At 46.1% G+C, this 22,523-nt stretch overlaps 1 protein-coding gene across 4 annotated transcripts in view; it reads left to right on the forward strand.

The window, feature by feature from the left end:
- The window catches only part of LOC129851449 (protein kinase C and casein kinase substrate in neurons protein 1-like), a 43,294-nt gene that overhangs the window by 12,837 nt on the left and 7,934 nt on the right, over positions 1–22,523 (forward strand). For 2 of the 4 annotated variants that reach the window (XM_055917996.1, XM_055918000.1), the window contains exons 3-7: positions 18,052–18,181; positions 19,193–19,349; positions 19,643–19,878; positions 20,048–20,203; positions 22,299–22,474. In XM_055917996.1, coding sequence (XP_055773971.1) covers positions 18,122–18,181; positions 19,193–19,349; positions 19,643–19,878; positions 20,048–20,203; positions 22,299–22,474 — 785 coding nt within the window. In that variant the 5' untranslated portion in view covers positions 18,052–18,121. Of the gene's footprint in view, positions 1–2,274; positions 2,575–13,497; positions 13,897–18,051; positions 18,182–19,192; positions 19,350–19,642; positions 19,879–20,047; positions 20,204–22,298; positions 22,475–22,523 lie in introns of those variants that run through there. The other 2 variants (XM_055917998.1, XM_055917997.1) reach the window with 2 other exon arrangements.

Consider the following 22,523-nt stretch of genomic DNA (forward strand, 5'->3'; position numbering starts at 1 on the left):
TGGCAGCTGGATAATTATTGATGGCCTTACCTGTCTTTAGGAGGATGTGGCAAAGTTCAGTCTCTGTCTGTGTGTGTGTGTGTGTGTGTGTGTGTGTGTGTGTGTGTGTGTGTGTGTGTGTGTGTGTGTGTGTGTGTGTGTGGTGGTGGTGGTTAAACAACAGGGTGTGCCATCTCCTTCAGGTGCGTAGCTATTCTAGTTGCCTGTAGTGACCAGGTGCATTACTGTTGATATGTTATTCTAAAACTAACAATAGAGATCAATACATACTGTCAGAAATATTCACAGACTTGTACAACATAGGCGACATGACACCATGTAGACTGTTAGCAAAATCAAGGTTCTTTAGAGGACTCCTATAATTAAGCAATAAGGCCCGAGGGGTGTGGTAAATGGCCAAAATACCACGGCTAAGGGCTGTTCTTAGGCACGACGCAAAGCCCTTAGGATACAGCTCTTAGCTGTGGTATATTGGCCATATACAGCAAACCCCCGAGGTGCCTTATTGCTATTATAAACTGGTTACCAACGTAATTACAGCAGTAAAAATACATGTTTTGTCATACCCATGGTATATGGTCTGATATACCACGGCTGTCAGCCAATCAGCATTCTGGGATGGAACCACCCACTTTATGATTTGCTGATAATGTGAACAATGTTGTTTAGTTTTTCTCTAACCTGAATAGCTAGCTGCTCCTCCACTGAAGTGGAGCGGCAGGTAGCCTAGTGCTACGCCATCCAAGATGGCGGTGCAGACATGTTTTGTTCGTCCTCTCGTGTACTTTTGTATTTTAGCACAGCACCGGAGAAGTTGGAGACTTTTATTTCCCTCACCAACATTAAACATCAGCTATCTGAGCAGCTAAACAATCGCTGCAGCTGTACATAGTCCATCTGTAAATAGCCCACCCAATCTACCTACCTCATCCCCATACTGTTTTTATTTTATTTACTTTTCTGCTCTTTTGCACACCAGTATCTCTACTTGCACATCATCATCTGCTCATTTATCACTCCAGTGTTAGTCTGCTAAATTGTAATTATTCACTCCTATGGCCTATTTATTGTCTACCTCCTCATGCCTTTTGCACACACTGTATATAGACTTTCTTTTTTTCTACTGTGTCATCGACTTGTTTATTGTGTTATTGGATTGTTTATTGTTTACTCCATGTGTAACTCTCTGTTGTTGTCTGTGTCACACTGCTTTGCTTTATCTTGACCAGGTCGCAGTTGTAAATGAGAACTTGTTCTCAACTAGCCTACCTGGTTAAATAAAGGTGAATTTATTTTTTATTTTTTAAAAGAGCGTTTGGCCAGTAACCAAAAGGTTTCTAGATCGAATCCCCGAGCTGACGAGGTAAAAATATGTCGTTCTGCCCCTGAACAAGGCAGTTAACCTGCTGTTCCTAGGCCGTCATTGTAAATAAGACTTTGTTCTTAACTGACTTGCCTAGTTAAATAAAAGGTTAAAACAAGATCATTGCAAACAGGTCATTAGGCCCTTGGATAACAAGTTGAGTGACCAATCCATCTGACTAAAAATATTGTTTTTGTTCTCCAGAAAAGGTTACATTTATTTAACTTCCGCTGTTCTGTAGAAAACCTCCTGAATGTGTGGGTGGTAGAGGGTGTTGTTCTCTGATACCTTGGATACACACGTTTGGTAAGCAAATAGATGTTCATAATTTATGCAAATTTGATGTCACCACAATAGGGAAGTGTGAATGGGTTTACTGCACTTTGTTATGCTTTTGGCTTTTCTCTCATGTTCTTATTGTCTCATTGAGCCCCTCTGACATTTCATGACACCGCGGGCTGGCCTCTCTTTCTCTCTCTCGCTCTCTCTTTCTTTCTCACTCTCTCCCTCTCTCTATCTCTCTCTCTATCCCCCCCCCCCTCTCTGTCTCATTATTCATTTTTTCCTGTGTTGCTTTCCTGTGTTGTGTTGCTTCCAGTGCCAATCTTTTGTTTTGGGGAGTTGGCCAAGCACTCCCATGCCGAGGAGGAATCTGTAGGGAGCAGCTCTGTTAGCTGTCTCCTTCGCTGTTAGTCAACTGTGAGGTCACCTTTAGAGTGACTCATGCTTTGCTCTTATAATTTTAACTTTTTTATCAATAGGACATTGATGGTGTGGCCAGAGAGCTAGGCCACTGCAGCTCCCTTCAGCTGTGTTCAGCTGGGGAGTGAAGTGGGCTGGGCAGAGCATCAGCATAGTTTCCCAGGGAGGGACGGGTTAGGGTATCCTGTCATTGTTGGGAGAGGCCCGAGTGAGCCATGGCATTTTAATGGTTGTGTTTTGTTGTGGGAAGGTGTTGTCCGGTTAGTTAGTGTCTTATCTGTTTCTGAGGGCAGCCTGGGCTTGGTATTAAAGTACAGAGAGAGGGAGAGGCTGTCTGTGTCACAAGGAGGAGTCCGATGTAAGATGAGGTTATAGATGAAGTGGTTGGACATTGATCCAGGTTTATAAAGTGGGTGGAAAATGCAACAGGAGTTTTGTTGTCTTCTTGGATGTCTCTACAGTCCCTACTGTCTCTACAGCCTTCTGACTGGAAGACGTTGCATAGAAAGGTGAGTGGAACAATGGAACTAAAGCTGTTAAAGACTACACTCAGAAAAAGACTTGGTATCAAATCAAATTGTATTTGTCACATACACATGGTTAGCAGATGTTAATGCAAGTGTAGCGAAATGCTTGTGCTTCTAGTTCCGACAATGCAGTAATAACCAACGAGTAATCTAACCTAACAATTCCACAACTACTACCTTATACACACAAGTGTAAAGGGATGAAGAATATGTACATAAAAATATATGAATGAGTGATGGTACAGAACGGCATAGGCAAGATGCAGTAGATGGTATAGAGTCCAGTATATACATATGAGATGAGTAATGTAGGGTATGTAAACATATAAATGTGGCATTGTTTAAAGTGGCTAGTTATACATGTATTACATAAAGATGGCGAGATGCAGTAGATGGTATAGAGTACAGTATATACATATGAGATGAGTAATGTAGGGTATGTAAACATTATATTAAGTGGCATTGTTTAAAGCGGCTAGTGATACATTTTTCCATCAATTTTTCCATTATTAACGTGGCTGGACTTGAGTCAGTATGTTGGCAGAAGCCACTCAATGTTAGTGGGGGCTGTTTAACAGTCTGGTGGCCTTGAGATAGAAGCTGTTTTTCAGTCTCTCGGTCCCTGCTTTGATGCACCTGTACTGACCTCGCCTTCTGGATGATAGCGGGGTGAACAGGCAGTGGCTCGAGTGGTTGTTGTCCTTGATGATCTTTATGGCCTTCCTGTGACATCGGGTGGTGTAGGTGTCCTGGAGGACAGGTAGTTTGCCCCCGGTGATGCGTTGTGCAGACCTCACTACCCTCTGGAGAGCCTTACGATTGTGGGCGGAGCAGTTGCCGTACCAGGTGGTGATACAGCCCGACAGGATGCTCTCGATTGTGCATCTGTAGAATTTTGTGAGGGTTTTAGGTGACAAGCCAAATTTCTTCAGCCTCCTGAGGTTGAAGAGGCGCTGCTGCGCCTTCTTCACCACGCTGTCTGTGTGGGTGGACCAATTCAGTTTGTGTGTGATGTGTACGCCGAGGAACTTAAAACTTACTACCCTCTCCACACCTGTCCCGTCGATGTGGATAAGGGGGTGCTCCCTCTGCTGTTTCCTGAAGTCCACGATCATCTCCTTTGTTTTGTTGACGTTGAGTATGAGGTTATTTTCCTGATACCACACTCCGAGGGCCCTCACCTCCTCCCTGTAGGCCGTCTCGTCGTTGTTGGTAATCAAGCTTACCACTGTAGTGTCATCTGCAAACTTGATGATTGAGTTGGAGGCGTGCATGGCCACGCAGTCGTGGGTGAACAGGGAATACAGGAGAGGGCTCAGAACGCACCCTTGTGGGGCCCCAGTGTTGAGGATCAGCGGGGTGGAGATGTTGTTACCTACCCTCACCACCCGGGGGCGGCCCGTCAGGAAGTCCAGTACCCAGTTGCACAGGGCGGGGTCGACACCCAGGGTCTCGAGCTTGATGACGAGTTTGGAGGGTACTATGGTGTTAAATGCTGAGCTGTAATCAATGAACAGCATTCTCACATAGGTATTCCTCTTGTCCAGATGGGTTAGGGCAGTGTGCAGTGTGGTTGCGATTGCGTCGTCTGTGGACCTATTGGGGCAGTATGCAAATTGGAGTGGGTCTAGGGTGTCAGGTAGGGTGGAGGTGATATGGTCCTTGACTAGTCTCTCAAAGCACTTCATGATGACAGAAGTGAGTGCTACAGGGCGGTAGTCGTTTAGCTCAGTTACCTTAGCTTTCTTCGGAACAGGAACAATGGTGGCCCTCTTGAAGCATGTGGGAACAGCAGACTGGGATAAGGATTGATTAAATATGTCCGTAAACACACCAGCCAGCTGGTCTGCGCATGCTCTGAGGACGCGGCTGGGGATGCCGTGTGGGCCTGCAGCCTTGCGAGGGTTAACACGTTTAAATGTTTTACTCACGTCGGCTGCATTGAAGGAGAGTCCACAGGTTTTGGTAGCGGGCCGTGTCAGTGGCACTGTATTGTCCTCAAAGCGAGCAAAGAAGTTGTTTAGTCTTTCTGGGAGCAAGACATTCTGGTCCGCGACGGGGCTGGTTTTCTTTTTGTAATCCGTGATTGACTGTAGACCCTGCCACATACCTCTTGTGTCTGAGCCGTTGAATTGCGACTCTACTTTGTCTCTATACTGACGCTTAGCTTGTTTGATTGCCTTGCGGAGGGAATAGCTACACTGTTTGTATTCGGTCATGTTTTCGGTCACCTTGTCCTGGTTAAAAGCAGTGGTTCGCGCTTTCAGTTTCGTGCGAATGCTGCCATCAATCCACGGTTTCTGGTTTGGGAATGTTTTAATAGTTGCTGTGCGTACCACATCGCAGATGCACTTGCTAATAAACTCAATGTTGTTGTTTGACGCAGTGCGGAACATATCCCAATCCACGTGATCGAAGCAATCTTGAAGCAATCTTGAAGCGTGGAATCAGATTGGTCGGACCAGCGTTGAAGACCTTATTTGAAAAGGCCTGTAAAATCAATTCTAATCAAACCAAATAATGCAATTCATTGTGTATCTTAAGTTTTATGAATTACTTTTGCATACAATGCTATGGTTGTGATAGTTGATAAGATGACAGCACTCCTGATTGAGACTGGCTGTGTGTCTGTACTGTATGGTAAATGATATGGGATGAGTTGGAGCTGTGGGACCCTGGCGGAGGCCTCCAGGTGCGTAGAGTTGGTCATCACTCCTATCTGTTTACACAGTACGACTGAATAATTGATGATGTCTACTGTCTCTGTATATAGAGCAGGAATATGATGAGATCATCAGGATGCAGCGTCTCTCCTGAATATAACGCGTGCTGCATATGACCAACGTTGCCAAGATCCTAGATCCTAGATCCAAGATCCTAGTGTAGTGGGATTTTTGGCGTATCAGGGGCAGCAACAGTTGGGTACTGGAGGAACACAGAGACAGTGTGTGTGTGTGTGTGTGTGTGTGTGTGTGTGTGTGTGTGTGTGTGTGTGTGTGTGTGTGTGTGTGTGTGTGTGTGTGTGTGTGTGTGTGTGTGTGTGTACGTGCGTGTTCATGCGTGTATGTGTGTGTCTGTTATCTTTGGGTGAGGGTATTTTCAGAGATCTTCTAGGTCTACACTCCCATTGGGTGCGTTAGGTAGGCCTATTTGAAATAGCTTCCTTACCTCCTCTGTCAGATTGAAAACCTCTTGTTGCTGTCGGTGTAACGATATTTCATGTGTCAGACTTCCCTGGCAGTGCCGCTTTGCTGAACACTGTTTTAGAAGCTGTCAGCAACCTTTCACACAGATGCTTTGTTATTGGAGTACTGTACACTGCTCCAGATTTAGATGAAGCCATCAGGTATTGACAAAGCTAGCACAGTGGTATTTTCTGTCTTTTGTCTTTCTGTTTGGTTTACAGAGTGACATGAATGAATAAGTGAATGCACGAGGGTACTTCTCTCTCTCATTTCTTAGCCGGAGTTTAGTTTAGTGTAGTTTAGTTTATTAATTCGACCATTTAAAAAAAACAAGCTCACATAAAACTTAAAAGCCATACATGCACATTAATAAAATCATTGAGGATAACACACAATAAAGTCTGGGACTTATTTCCATTGTGGTCCTCTTGAGATAAGATGACTATACAAGATTGAACACAGTATGGCAGTGAAATAATAAAACAAAAACATAAAAGAAGAACATCTATCTCATCATTCCAGTTACATCATAGGGTTATTCATATGGGCACAGAGGACATCAACATATTTTTACTTTATTTTTAAAGCTGCCCAGAGAGGACGGTGTTTTTATAGGCAGAGGCAACTCATTCCATTCTGAGGCTCCAGTATACAAGAAAGTACCTTTCCCAGCATTACTCCTGAACCTGTATAAGCACACATCAGCAACACCTGATCTGGTGCTGTGATTGTCTGCATCCCTAGCACGAGGAAAGTAATCACTTAAATATCTGGGCGCAGGACCATAAATACTCCTGTAAAACAAACCTAGTCTAATCTGGGACACCCTAGCCTCAACAGGCAGCCAGTTTAGTTCCTGAAAGCAGATCCTGCCTATGTGAGTACGTGGACTCACCTTCAATACTACCCTGATCAACTTATTCTGGGCTATCTGGAGCTTCCCCTTCATAAGTTTAGATAAGCCCCCAAACCAGGAAGTACTAGCATAGTCAAAATGGCATTGAATGAGGGCAGTAGCTAGCACTTTCATGGATTCCCTATCAAGCAGCTTGGACTTTCTAGCCAAAAACTTAGTCCTGGCATTAACCTTCCCTAGCAACTTATTGGCCATGCTCACACCTCCCAAGCTTCCATCAAGGATACATCCCAAGTAGCTAACAGAAGTTTTAGTAGTCAGCACCTCACCCCCTAACTCCACTCTGATTTCAGACAACCTACACAATTTAGGTCTGGATCCAAAAATAATTGCTTCAGTTTTCCCTCAGTGCAGAGATAGCTTATTATCTCCAAGCCATTTGCTAATGTTAGTAAGCTCTGTGCTAAGTATGCTCTCCAACATAGTTTTACTTTTGTGAGACACCAGAAGTGTAGAGTCATCCGCATAAAGAAAAAGACAGCAAGAACAAGCATCTTTCATATCATTAATATACAATAAAAACAGCAGAGGCCCAAGCACGCTCTCCTGCGGAATGCCACAACTCATTGGTTTTGCCTGAGACAGTGAACCATTAACCTCTACTACTTGCTCCCTTCCTGATAAATAGGACTTTACCCAGCCTAGAGGGATACTGCTTAACCCCAGTGCCTCCAGTTTGGAGATTAGGAGACAGTGGTTAACTGTATCAATGGCCTTCTGTAGGTCAAGCAGTACCATTCCACACAGATTTACCTCATCAATCTCTTTCCTGATGAAGTCAGTCAAGTAAAGTAGACATGAATCAGTGGAGTATGTTTTTCTAAAACCCGACTGAAAATCATACATTAGACCCTGTTTGTTAACATAATCATACATTTGCTCATGTACAATTCTCTCCAGGATCTTTGATGTTACACAGAGGATAGATACAGGACTATAATTCCCAGGGTCAGACTTTATCCCCTTCTGATACAGAGGTATAACTTTAGCTTGTGTCAGCGATTGGGTGCAGAGATGTAGCCGGAGTCAGGCGCAGGACACAGGATTTTGAGCAACAAAACGGAGTTTACTCAAAAAATCAAGCAAAATTCCAAATAGGAACATACATACACACTAGCTCATAAAACAACCACTAAAGACACCAACAATCACGGACAGAACAGAAATGTAAGCCAGAGGGTTAAATAAGGAACACGATAAGGGAATTGAAACCAGGTGTCCCCCCTTCAGCAGTGAGGTAATGGGAGCCGCTACCTGACCAAAACCCCGGATAAATCTCCGGTAGTAGTTGGCAAACCCTAAAAACCGCTGCACCTCCTTTACCGTGGTTGGAGTCGGCCAATTACGCACGGCTGAATTGCGGTCATTCTCCATCTCTACCCCTGATGCTGAAAAGCGGTACCCTAGGAAGGAGACGGACTGTTGGAAGAACAGACATTTCTCAGCCTTGATGTACAGGTCATGTTCCAACAGTCGACCAAGCACCCTGCGTACCAGGGACACATGCTCGGCGCGTGTAGCGGAGTATATTAGAATGTCATCTATATACACCACTACACCCTGCCCATGCAGGTCCCTGAAAATCTCATCTACAAAGGATTGGAAGACTGATGGAGCATTCATTAAAAACTTCTTGCGACTATAGGGGGTGCTGTTTTCTCATTAGCATAATTTGCATTACAGATTAAACGGCTTCCTACTCAATTCTTGCTCGTACAATATGCATATTATTACTATTATTGGATAGAAAACACTCTCTAGTTTCTATAGCCGTTGGAATTTTGTCTCTGAGTGAAACAGAACTCAATCTACAGCACTTTTCATGATAGGGAGTCAGATTTCAGACATCTTGGCACCTGATCTGGAGTCAATTTAAAGGTCCGTGTAAACGCTATGGAGAAACAGACACTTCTTACGTCTTCCCCTGGATGTCAGTGCGTGATGACGATTTGAATGGTGTCGATTGCGCAATCAGTCCCTCTATAAATCACCAAATACCGGAAGTAGCTTCCCTTTGCTGCCTGCGTCTTGCGCGAGAAGGACATCGGACTCGCCTCCTTCCAACCTGTTGTTTAGCCAGTAATATTTCTCCGGTCATGTTTTTACCCGTTATAGGTGTTAACAGCATCATAAGGTAGTTAATTTGAACCGTTTTATAGCAATTTAGATCCGTTTAGTGCGATTTTGAGGCATTGCTTTGTTATGCACTTTCAAGCACCGGGCACGTTTCGGGGTCCCGGTCGAACGTTAGTGGGCATTTCGACGGACAGAGGACATCTTTCGACCAAATGAAGATTAGACCCAAGAAAGGATACATTGCCCAAGATACTGATGGAAGATCACCTCATAGTAAGAAATATTTAAGATGATAAATCGTTGTTCTGTAGAAAAATGTTAAACGCACGTTCCGCCATCTTGTTTGCTATAGCTTCGCTTGGCGAACCCTGTATTGCACAGTAAGGATAATTTTAGAAATGTAATTCCGCGATTGCATAAAGAGCTAATTTGTCTTTCGATAGCTGTCCAACTTATATTTTTTTTGTCAAGTTTATGAATAGATATCCATGAGACAAGATCACTGTGAAAGAGGGCGACTGACATTTTCAGGCTAGTTTTGCTAGTATTGTCATTGTATAACCACATTTTTTTATGGCTAAATATGCACATTTTCGAACAAACTCTATATGTATGTTGTAATATGATGTTACAGGAGTGTCATCGGAAGAATTCTGAGAAGGTTAGTGAAAAAATTAATATATTTTGGCGATGATTACGTTATCGCTCTCTTTGGCTTGAATCAATGCTCTGGTAACGTTTGCACATGTGGTATGCTAATATAACGATTTATTGTGTTTTCGCTGTAAAACACTTAGAACATCTGAAATATTGTCTGAATTCACAAGATCTGTGTCTTTCCATTGCTATGTGCTGTGTATTTTTAAGAAATGTTTTATGAGTAAATTGGTAAAACACGTTGCTCTCTGTAGTAATTCTAGTCGCTTTGGTGAGATTTGTGATGGTGGCTGCAATGGCAAACTATGATTTATACCTGAAATATGCACATTTTTCTAACAAAACCTATCCTATACAATAAATATGTTATCAGACTGTCATCTGATGAGGTTTTTTCTTGGTTAGTGGCTATCAATATCTTAGTTTAGCCGAATTGGTGATAGCTACTGGTGGAGAGAAAAAATGGTGGACAAAGAAAATTGTTGTCTTTTGCTAACGTGGTTAGCTAATAGATTTACATATTGTGTCTTCCCTGTAAAACATTTTAAAAATCAGAGATGATGGCTTGAATCACAAGATCTGTATCTTTCATTTGGTGTCTTGGACTTGTGATTGAATGATATTTAGATGCTACTATTTAATTGTGACGCTATGCTAGCGATGCTAATCAGTGTGTGTGGGGGGGGGGGGGGGGGGGGGTGCTCCCGGCCCCGGGATAGAGGCTCGTGAAAGGTTAACCCGTACGGCATGACGAGGTACTCATAACGCCCAGAAGTGGTGCTAAATGCTGTCTTCCACTCATCTTTCGCACGGATACGCACCAGGTTGTAAGCGCTCCTGAGGTACAATTTTGTGAAGAAACGCGCCCCGTGTAATGACTCGGTCATACTGGCTATGAGCGGTAACGGGTAACTGTATTTTACCGTGATCTTATTTAAACCTCGATAATCAATACACGGGCGCAAACCTCCATCCTTCTTCTTCACAAAAAAGAAACTCAAGGAGACAGGTGAGATGGAAGGCTGAATGTATCCCTGTCCCAGAGATTCGGTGACATATGTCTTCATAGCCACTGTCTCCTCCTGTGACAGAGTGACTCCTGGGAAGTGCAGCTTCTACCAAGAGATCTATCGCACAAACCTTGCAGGAATATTATCCAGGCCTGTGGTTTTGGAGCATTTAAGCTCTGCCAGCATACTGACTATTTTGGCTGTTGCTACCTTTGCAAACGAAAAAGAGTTTGGCTGAACCCCAAACTCTACATAATACTTCTTGATTTGGTTGCTTCCATACAAACCAGAACTGGTGGGAAGCTTGCTAATCAGCTTGCTGGCAACAGAAGTAAAAAAAGAGTTGAATTCATTGGCAATCTCTGCTTTTTCATATACCTTCTCCCCTTTGATGTTCAGAGGAGAAACATTCTATAGTATGATTCCCTTCCGTTTCTTCATGACCTTGGAGTGTATTACTATTCATGTTACGTTATAAGTTGTTATAAAGCTACAGTATATGAACTAGTCCAATGTGTCAAGAATGGACGACAGCCATTTCAACAGATGGCATCTTACGGCCATTCACAGTAGCGCTTCAGAAGGACGGTTGGAAAGTCTACACCTGTTTTAAAGTGGAATACAATGCACAAACCACTGGCCTAATGAATATGAATCAGTGTTGAGCCTGCCTGCTCTGGCATGCACTTGTAGCTTACACCACCATTTAGACAGAATTGTAACATGTCAGGCAGTCTCAGTGTAACAATGACAAATGATTCATATCTAATCAAACCAGGACATGTTAGATTTACTGTACAACCACAGACATCATGTCATCACTTGTTAAGGTACCTTAGTAGCCTGACCGCGGAAAGCATGTTTGCATTCATGTTTCCTACTCTGTAGGTTACAGTTGGCTTAAGTTACCTGGAGGATTTAAACATTCAAATAGGGCTATATTTTCATAGGTTTCTATTTCCAATAAATGCTGTGTATTTGGTATGGCCCAGTGGAATTGGGACTTAGTTGGTAGGGCCCAGTGGAATTGGGACTTAGTTGGTATGGCCCAGTGGAATTGGGACTTAGTTGGTAGGGCCCAGTGGAATTGGGACTTAGTTGGTATGGCCCAGTGGAATTGGGACTTACACAGTTACCTTCAAGGGAAATTACCAAAGCCCATAGATTGAGGGAGTGTTTTATGTAAATGTCAGCTGTACAGTGAAATACTCCTTTGAACTGGACATAACAGGAAATCATTCAGTTGTTTTGAAAATAGCTTTTTTTAGAGAATATGACTACATTTTGACTTTAAAAGCCCTAAGATAAAGTTATTGTTATCAGTTTGCAGTTCGGTTGTTTCCTGAATACTTCCTTTACACGTACTCGGGTGTCTGCAGTCAGAGAGATGTGTAGGCAGCACATTGAGTGTTTATAATGAATAGCTGTGGTGCTGCCATGGGTTCTGAGATATAGAGGACCTGTCCTTTACTGCAGTGGAATTTTACTGTGGCTAGCTGGGAGCTGTAGCTGTGGCCCCCTTATCTTACCACTGCCCTCGCCCCCCGCCCCCCCTCCCCCCTCCCTCCCCTGTCCTGCCCTGCTCAGCATCACTCTGTCTAGCGCTCTACCCAGTGACGTTTAATCACCTATCATCTCATCTCCTCTCCTCCTCTCTAGCAACTCGGTCTACACAGGAAAGCACTACTGGTTACATTCACAGGAATGGCATAATATTACACAGGTCTAATAGCTGCAGTAAAAGCATCGTCATGTTACCTTTTGTTCTGGAATGTGCTGCCAGATTTTCCTGGCTGCTGATTACCACTCATGTATGACTATCTCATCATAGCACCGAGTTGCTCTCTTGGCTTCATGAATATTCAAATCAGGCTTTTATTATTGGCCTTCTGTCTGCATGGCAACTCGCAAATCCGCCTCTGAATATTAGATGAGATTGATAATACACTCTATTTTTCTCTTGAAATGGAGTCAATCTCTTGTGTAATAATAATAATAATAATACAAATTATAATAATACATGCCATTTCCCTCTATTACCTCAAATTAAATCAAATGTTATTGGTCACATACACATAGTTAGCAGATGTTAATGCTAGTGTAGCTAAATGCTTGTGCTTCTAGTTCCGACAGTACAGTAATGTTTAACAAGTAATCTAACAATTTCACAACAACTACCTAATACACACAAATCTAAAAGGGGTGAATGAAAATATGTACATATAAATATATGGATGAGCGATGGCCGAGCGGCATAGGAAAGGTGCAAAAGATGGTATAAAATACAGTATATACATATGATATGAGTAATGTAAGATATGTAATAAGTGGCATTATTTAAAGTGGTATTGTTTAAAGATTAAAGTGGCCAGTGATTGGGTCTCAATTTAGGCAGGCACCTGTCGTAAAGCTCACACCTGTACAATTTAATCTTTCCCTCCATCTTCAATCCCCTCTCCTCCTTTCCCTCCTTCCTGTCCACCTTCTACTCCTGTATTCTCCATGTCTGTCTGCTTCTCTGTTTCCTCCTCACTGTGTCTCACTCTCTTCCCTAGCTACACATCAGAGGCTCTTCACACTATATTTCCCCACCTCCATGTTCCCTGTCTCTCCTTAACCCTCACTGTTTCTAGTCCTATCAATCAATGCAATCATGTGCCCTCATGATGCCATGGTTAGTACACCCCCTCATCACCCGAACCCCCCCACCATTCTCCTCATCACCCCCCCACCCTTCTCCTCATCCCTCGTTCCTCCTCCCCCACCCTTCTCCTCATCCCTCGTTCCTCCTCCCCCCACCCTTCTCCTCATCCCTCGTCCCCCCCACCTTTCTCCTCATTCCTCGTTCCTCCTCCCCCACCCTTCTCCTCATCCCTCGTTCCTCCTCCCCCACCCTTCTCCTCATCCCTCGTTCCTCCTCCCCCACCATTCTCCTCGTTCCTCCCACCCTTCCACTCATCCCTCGTTCCTCCTCCCCCCACCCTTCTCCTCATCCCTCGTTCCTCCTCCCCACCCTTCCACTCATCCCTCGTTCCTCCTCCCCCACCCTTCTCCTCATCCCTCGTTCCTCTTCCCCCGTCTCCCTCTGGGTCTCTTTTCTCTTCCTCCTTGACTGAACCATTCAAGCTAAACACCAGAGGATTATCACTCAACCATTGAGAAACACACACACACACACAACCATACACTGAAACACTCACACGCTTTCACTCAACACGTTGCCTGGCCAGAAGTGTCTGTGCTCTTGGTAAAGACAGTGTCTATGTTTGTTGACGGTGTATGATGTGATGATGCGAGAGCTCAGCTGTCTGAGAAAACGGGGCTCTGAGCTGAACAAAAACAAAGGGGCGGGAGGAGAGAAGAGTGAGAGGAGAGAGAGGAGTGGAGCCCACGTGCCTCAGAGCTGGAGCTGTATCTGTAGCTAGCCGTCGTGTCTCATTCTGCTAATGGAGGACTGGGGGTAAGGCTTTTGTTGTTAGGACGGAACGGAGGGAGGTAGTCTGCCTGCGTCCTCCCTCTTTTTGGGTGCATTCATTTGCGGTCCTTTGTCTTGGCTATAGCCTAGAGTGGTTTCTCACTGTCTGGTTATTGCAGTTGGTTGATGTGCTGGTGTGTTTGAGGTTTGAGGTGTCTGTGTGCGTGTGAGTGTGTGTGTGTGTATATTTGGTTATGTGTGTGGAGATGGAGAGCCCTAATGAAATATGTGTGTTGTGATCTTCTTCATAGTGTTGCTGGGGTATGTAGAGGAGAAAAAGGGTAATTCATGTTCCTTTCCATTTGTCACTATTAGGTGTGTTAGAATTTAACTGGACTGACTACATGTGCTCTTTTGTGTAAAAGACTAGTAGGCCTTAATACATTAGAATTTTGATCAATTTCAAGTATTGATTTCTGTACATATTACAATGGTTTAGGACAGAAAGCATTTAGAAATATGCTGTCTGCCAGAAAGATAGTAACGGGTGAAGAGGTGTGAGGTGGTGTTTGTGTGTATACACTACCATCTAGCCTTGTTCCCAGACAGGACTGTCCTACACTAGAACAAAAGCCTCCTCTTAATGGATTAACCAACTGTGGTGCACACCCAGCTCTCACACATTCCCCATGCACCCGAAGCCCTTTTTGTATTTCAACCAAAGCCGTGCTCACGTTTTGTCTGGGGAGAAACTGCATTTTGAAGTCTGTATCGCTCTCTTTCTCTCTCTCGTTTTCCCTCTCTCCTTCTCCCAATTGTCAAAAGTATTTTTCCAGCCATTAGTTTAGGACGGCTGAGGTGACCCAAATACCCATGCAGTTCCCCCCCCACCCCCCACCCCCACTCTAAAGCAGAGCCCTCTATTGTCTCTCCCAGGCAGCGTCACTAAGCCTTCGTCCTCGGGAATGACTTAAAATATTTGTATTTTAATTTTGCCATGTAAGTTGACTGAGAACACATTCTCATTTACAGCAACGACCTGGGGAATAGTTACAGGTCGTTGCTGTAAATGCGACATACAGGTCTTGGTTTGGTGAAGATGTGTTATTGTTATTGGGCTCGCAAGGGGCGCAGCGGTCTAAGGCACTGCATCTCAGTGCAAGAGGTGTCACTGCAGTCCCTGGTTCAAATCCAGGCTGTATCACATCCAGCTGTGATTGGGAGTCCCATTGGGCGGCGTACAATTGGCCCAGCATCGTTCGGGTTTGGCCGGGGTAGGCTGTCATTGTAAATAAGAATTTGTTCTTAACTGACTTGCCTAGTTAAATAAAAGGTTACATTTTAACAAATTAAAATACATAGTTTTTGTTGGTAGCAGACTGCCATCAAGGTGATTGCATGGCTGATGAGGGGTTGCTGTATCGGATGTGAAAGAGACATCCGGTCGCTCTCTTGGAGTACAATCTGGAAGTTGTAGGCTCTACTGCATTACATTACAATAGGCATTACAGAATATGATATTTGCCTTGATTAAGGACTCAACCAGCAAGCCGGTGGTCTCTCTAGCCACAACACCGTTAGTGGAAACCATTCTCCATACTAGCATGTTACCCTTTCTACTTAGCGCTGTGTTAATATTAGAGACACTAATGTTCACGTTTGAGCATGCATAGACTGTTATTTTTATTCTGAGACAAATCATTCCTCATGGAGTCTGAGGTGTTTTTTAATGTCATATTGGTCACATGTTGCGTAAACAACAGTGAAATCCTTACTTACGGGCCCTTTCCAACAATGCAGAGAGAAACACAGAACAAATATAGAAAGATAATAACACAAGAAATACATCCACAATCAGTAACAATAACTTGGGGTACCAGTACCAGAACAAAGGGAGGGTACCAGTACCAGAACAAAGGGAGGGTACCAGTACCAGAACAAAGGGAGGGTACCAGTACCAGAACAAAGGGAGGGTACCAGTACCAGAACAAAGGGAGGGCTAATGTACCAGTACCAGAACAGAGGGAGGGTTGTTGTACCAGGACCAGAAGGAGGGCTTCTGTACCAGGACCAGAACAAAGGGAGGGCTGTTGTACCAGGACCAGAACAAAGGGAGGGCTAATGTACCAGTACCAGAACAGAGGGAGGGCTGTTGTACCAGGACCAGAACAGAGGGAGGGCTGTTGTACCAGGACCAGAACAGAGGGAGGGCTGTTGTACCAGGACCAGAACGGAGGGAGGGCTGTTTTACCAGGACCAGAACAGAGGGAGGGCTGTTGTACCAGGACCAGAACAGAGGGAGGGCTGTTGTACCAGGACCAGAACAAAGGGAGGGCTAATGTACCAGGACCAGAATGGAGGGAGGACTGTTGAACCAAAACGGAGGGAGGACTGTTTTACCAGGACCAGAACAGAGGGAGGGCTGTTGTACCAGGACCAGAACAGAGGGAGGGCTGTTGTACCAGGACCAGAACAAAGGGAGGGCTAATGTACCAGGACCAGAATGGAGGGAGGACTGTTGAACCAAAACGGAGGGAGGACTGTTTTACCAGGACCAGAACAGAGGGAGGGCTGTTGTACCAGGACCAGAACAAAGGGAGGGCTGTTGTACCAGGACCTGAATGGAGGGAGGACTGTTGAACCAAAACGGAGGGAGGACTGTTTTACCAGGACCAGAACAGAGGGAGGGTTGTTGTACCAGGACCAGAACAGAGGGAGGGCTGTTTTACCAGGACCAGAACAGAGGGAGGGCTGTTGTACCAGGACCAGAACAGAGGGAGGGCTGTTGTACCAGGACCAGAACGGAGGGAGGGCTGTTGTACCAGGACCAGAATGGAGGGAGGGCTGTTGTACCAGGACCAGAACGGAGGGAGGGCTGTTGTACCAGGACCAGAACGGAGGGAGGGCTGTTGTACCAGGACCAGAACAGAGGGAGGGCTGTTGTACCAGGACCAGAACAAAGGGAGGGCTGTTGTACCAGGACCAGAACGGAGGGAGGGCTGTTGTACCAGAACGGAGGGAGGGAGGGATGTTGTACCAGGACCAGAACAAAGGGAGGGCTGTTGTACCAAAACAGAGGGAGGGCTGTTGTACCAGGACCAGAACGGAGGGAGGGCTGTTGTACCAAAACAGAGGGAGGGCTGTTGTACCAGGACCAGAACGGAGGGAGGGCTGTTGTACCAAAACAGAGGGAGGGATGTTGTACCAGGACCAGAACAAAGGGAGGGCTGTTGTACCAAAACAGAGGGAGGGCTGTTGTACCAGGACCAGAACGGAGGGAGGGCTGTTGTACCAAAACAGAGGGAGGGCTGTTGTACCAGGACCAGAACGGAGGGAGGGCTGTTGTACCAGAACGGAGGGAGGGAGGGATGTTGTACCAGGACCAGAACGGAGGGAGGGCTGTTGTACCAGGACCAGAACAGAGGGAGGACTGTTGTACCAGGACCAGAACAGAGGGAGGACTGTTGTACCAGGACCAGAACAGAGGGAGGGCTGTTGTACCAGGACCAGAACGGAGGGAGGGCTGTTGTACCAGAACGGAGGGAGGGAGGGATGTTGTACCAGGACCAGAACGGAGGGAGGGCTGTTGTACCAGGACCAGAACGGAGGGAGGGCTGTTGTACCAAAACAGAGGGAGGGAGGGCTGTTGTACCAGGACCAGAACGGAGGGAGGACTGTTGTACCAGGACCAGAACAGAGGGAGGGCTGTTGTACCAGGACCTGAAGGGAGGGAGGGCTGTTGTACCAGGACCTGAAGGGAGGGAGGACTGTTGTACCAGGACCTGAACGGAGGGAGGGCTGTTGTACCAGGACCAGAACAGAGGGAGGGCTGTTGTACCAGGACCAGAACGGAGGGAGGACTGTTGTACCAGGACCTGAACGGAGGGAGGGCTGTTGTACCAGAACGAAGGGAGGGAGGGCTGTTGTACCAGGACCTGAAGGGAGGGAGGGCTGTAGCTTCTGTTGCTTTCAATCATCAGTTGTCTCACATCTGTTTGGGCTGAATGACATTTGATGGCATTATGAATTAAAGGGAACTAATGTTTACTCGGATTAAGAAGGACAACTTTAACAGTTTGTTTTCAATTCCCACAGCAAATCTCTGAAATGGCCTTTCGCTGTATTTTTTTGTAGTTTGGATGAAAGCAACTGACCACATTGTATTGCTATTATTAATTATCCTCTTTCTTCTCCCCTCAGTGCCTGAAGACCAAGACTCTGCTGCAGACTCCCAAAACCTCCTCACGTCCTCTCTGCCAAATCTAGGATCATGTCGGGTGCCTATGACGAGTCAGCCAGCCAGGAGGATGCCACAGACAGCTTCTGGGAGGTGAGAACAGACCACACCTGTTTGGAGATATATTAATTTGTAGTCAAACATGTATCCCTTTCAGTGGAACTGGGATTTGAACCAGCAACTACAGGTGTCCACACTTTGCTGGCACTGCGTCACCCTCTTTTGGCTTTGCAGCAGAGCTGGCAGCGTGACAGGCCGCTGACTAGGGCTACTGGTGTGGAGGGATTGTGTGTGTGTGTGCCTCAGATGGAGCGATAGCCTGCTCCTCCATGTCCCCCAGGACCAAGCTCTGCTCTATGGGGGATCTGTCTTTCTGACTCTGTAATTGACTCCTCGAACACCTGAAGGCACCTCAGACTCTGGGCTCCTTTAAAAATGGCCCAAACCCTTTAGGAAGGCTTTCTGTTAGATATAGAGTAGCTGTGTTACTTGTTGTCCTTTCCCCTTGTCAGCTGTGTACTTTGTGTCAGTGTCCATGTCTAACTGTGTCCTTTTCTGTCTATGTCTCTTGTTTTAATTTATTTTATTGCACCTCACTGTAGCACTTTGAGACAGTTTTTCAATGAAAAGCCAGAACAAAGGGAGGGTAATTCAATGTATTATTGTTATTATTCTTATTTTAGCACCACTAGCCCCTACCATCCCCTATACTCTTGCTCTTCCCAGGCATCAAGTCCCATCCTGCTGGCTAGGGGGCAGTCCCTCTTAGGGTGGCACGACAATGATCACTCATTAAGGAGACACTGACACCACCGTTCTTAAGGTGGCACGACAATGATCACTCAGTAGGGAGACACTGACACCACCGTTCTTAAGGTGGCACGACAATGATCACTCAGTAGGGAGACACTGATAATACCGTTCTTAAGGTGGCACGACAATGATCAGTCAGTAGGGAGACACTGATAATACCGTTCTTAAGGTGGCACGATAATGATCACTCAGTAGGGAGACACTGACACCACTGTTCGTGGAACGCCACATTCTTAAGGTGGAATGTTTTGAATGTAATTGAAGTGCCTCTCATTCTGGTACCTATGAAAGGTGGGGAACTATAAGCGTGCTGTGAAGCGGATTGATGATGGCCACCGGCTCTGCAATGACCTGATGAACTGTATACAAGAGCGAGCCAAAATCGAGAAGGCCTACAGCCAGCAGCTGACCGACTGGTCTAAGAGATGGAGGCAGCTGGTGGATAAAGGTACGAGGGGAGAAGGGGAGACACACCCAGCTGTGGATTGGAAGAGTTATATTGCCATCTGTAGGAGCATGCTTTCTTTATTTTATAAACTCTTTCTAGTTTTGTCATGGAGTTCAGCGAATGCAATGTGCAGGATATTCATTGAGTCATAGAGGAATACTTCCATCTGTTTCTCAAAATGCTAATGGACCTCCCCCTTCTTCCTCTAACCCTAACCCTCTTCTCCCTCTCCCTCTAACCCTGACCGTCTTCTCCTTCTCCCTCTAACCCTACCTCTTCTCCCTCTCTCTCAGGGCCCCAGTACGGCAGTGTGGAGAGGGCCTGGGTGGCAATGATGACCGAGGCTGAGAAGGTGAGTGAGCTGCACCAGAATGTGAAGAACGGACTGCTCAACAATGACTTTGAGAAGGTGAAGAACTGGCAGAAGGACTCCTACCACAAGCAGATGATGGGAGGCTTCAAGGAAACCAAAGAGGCAGAGGAGGGCTTCAAGAAGGCCCAGAAACCATGGGCCAAGAAGCTCAAGGAGGTGAGGGGCAACCACCTGAACTACTGTACACTTGAGCTTTGCCGTAGAGATCCGGACCGAATCAGAACATGCACCACGCTCTGCTGTGACCTTGAAGTAGTTTGCATTCAAATGATACCTCCAAAAGTGTAAATATCCTTCAAAAATATACCATATCTTCTCTCCTCAGCTTGAGACTGCCAAGAAGACGTACCACCTGGCGTGTAAGGAGGAGAAGGTGGCGTCCAGCAGAGAGACCAACAGCAAGGCAGACACCTCAGTCACAGCCGACCAGCAGAAGAAGCTCCTGGACAAGGTGGACAAGTGCAAGCAGGACTCTCAGAAGGTGAGCTATCCAGACCTCTACTGCCCAGACCCCTACTCCCCTGACCCCTACTGCCCAGACCCCTACTGCCCAGGCCCCTACTGCCCAGGCCCCTACTGCCCAGGCCCCTACTGCCCAGGCCCCTACTGCCCAGACCCCTACTGCCCAGGCCCCTACTCCCCAGGCCCCTACTCCCCAGGCCCCTACTGCCCAGACCCCTACTGCCCAGGCCCCTACTTCCCAGACCCCTACTGCCCAGACCCCTACTGCCCAGACCCCTACTGCCCAGGCCCCTACTCCCCAGGTCCCTACTCCCCAGGCCCCTACTGCCCAGACCCCTACTGCCCAGACCCCTACTGCCCAGGCCCCTACTCCCCAGGCTCCTACTGCCCAGGCTCCTACTGCCCAGGCCCCTACTGCCCATGCCACTACTCCCCAGGCCCCTACTGCCCAGACCCCTACTGCCCAGGCCCCTACTGCCCAGACCCCTACTGCCCAGGCCCCTACTGCCCAGGCCCCTACTGCCCAGACCCCTACTGCCCAGACCCCTACTGCCCAGACCCCTACTGCCCAGGCCCCTACTGCCCAGACCCCTACTGCCCAGGCCCCTACTGCCCTGACCCCTACTCCCCAGACCCCTACTCCCCAGACCATTACTGCCCAGACCCTCCACTGCTCACCCTCCTCTTCCTCCGTCTCTTCATGATAGGGAGGCATCTCATCCTATTGCCATTAATAGTTCCAGGAGTTTTTCTTGACCATGCGTCCTGACCAGTTAAAGATCTTGGCCCAATGATTATCTATTCACTAGTATAGTGAAGGGGTTCCCAAACATTTCCACTCAGGCCCCCCTTCCAGCATTGGGGAACATCCCGCTCCGCCCCCGGTGCGAGCTTGCCACACCTATTTCTATGGGCACAAGCACTGTTCATGGCTCAAACTGTTCACAGCCCTCTTGTAGACTTATCTTCTGCAAAATGACACATTTGGCCATGTCTCATGTGTATTCATGTGATATGTGAGTGACTTAAATGTAACAACAAAATCGATGGGCAAAAAAACCTAGCTAGAAAACGTTAGCTGACATGGACAAATTGATCTGGACATTTCTGACAGATTGTAAATAGCTCTCTAAGGTATGCAATGACTGATGACTGACATAAGTGTGGTGGGGGGGGGGGGGGGGGGGGGGGGCACATTCTGAAAGGGCTCTGAAACATTAAAACACATTCTGAAAGGGCTCTGAAACATTAAAACACATTCTGAAAGGGCTCTGAAACATTAAAACACATTCTGAAAGGGCTCTGAAACATTAAAACACATTCTGAAAGGGCTCTGAAACATTAAAACACATTCTGAAAGGGCTCTGAAACATTAAAACACATTCTGAAAGGGCTCTGAAACATTGAAACACATTCTGAAAGGGCTCTGAAACATTAAAACACATTCTGAAAGGGCTCTGAAACATTAAAACACATTCTGAAAGGGCTCTGACACATTAAAACACATTCTGAAAGGGCTCTGAAACATTAAAACACATTCTGAAAGGGCTCTGAAACATTAAAACACATTCTGAAAGGGCTCTGAAACATTGAAACACATTCTGAAAGGGCTCTGAAACATTGAAACACATTCTGAAAGGGCTCTGAAACATTTAAACACATTCTGAAAGGGCTCTGAAACATTTAAACACATTCTGAAAGGGCTCTGAAACATTTAAACACATTCTGAAAGGGCTCTGAAACATTAAAACACATTCTGAAAGGGCTCTGAAACATTTAAACACATTCTGAAAGGGCTCTGGAACATTTAAACACATTCTGAAAGGGCTCTGAAACATTAAAACACATTCTGAAAGGGCTCTGAAACATTAAAACACATTCTGAAAGGGCTCTGAAACATTAAAACACATTCTGAAAGGGCTCTAAAACATTAAAACACATTCTGAAAGGGCTCTGAAACATTAAAACACATTCTGAAAGGGCTCTGAAACATAAAAAAATGTAACCCGCTTTGCGGGGGTCAACGGCCCCTCAGCTCTGAACTGTACAGCCTGTGTGGTTGTTTATCCCTGACATGTTATTAACATACTCTCTGTCTGATCTTCACAATGCAGGCGAAGGAGAAGTATGAGAAGGCTCTGGATGAGCTGAGGAAGTGTACGCCCCAGTACATGGAGAACATGGAGACAGTGTTTGACACGTGTCAGCAGTTTGAGGAGAAGAGACTGAGCTTCCTCAGGGAGGTGCTGTTAGACATCAAACGACACCTCAACCTCACCGAGAACCAAAGGTATGTCCATACTCACACACACCTTGGCCCACCACCTGGGCACCACCAT

The sequence above is a fragment of the Salvelinus fontinalis genome, chromosome 3 (assembly GCF_029448725.1).
Source record: "Salvelinus fontinalis isolate EN_2023a chromosome 3, ASM2944872v1, whole genome shotgun sequence".
NCBI classification, from domain to species: Eukaryota; Metazoa; Chordata; class Actinopteri; order Salmoniformes; family Salmonidae; genus Salvelinus; species Salvelinus fontinalis.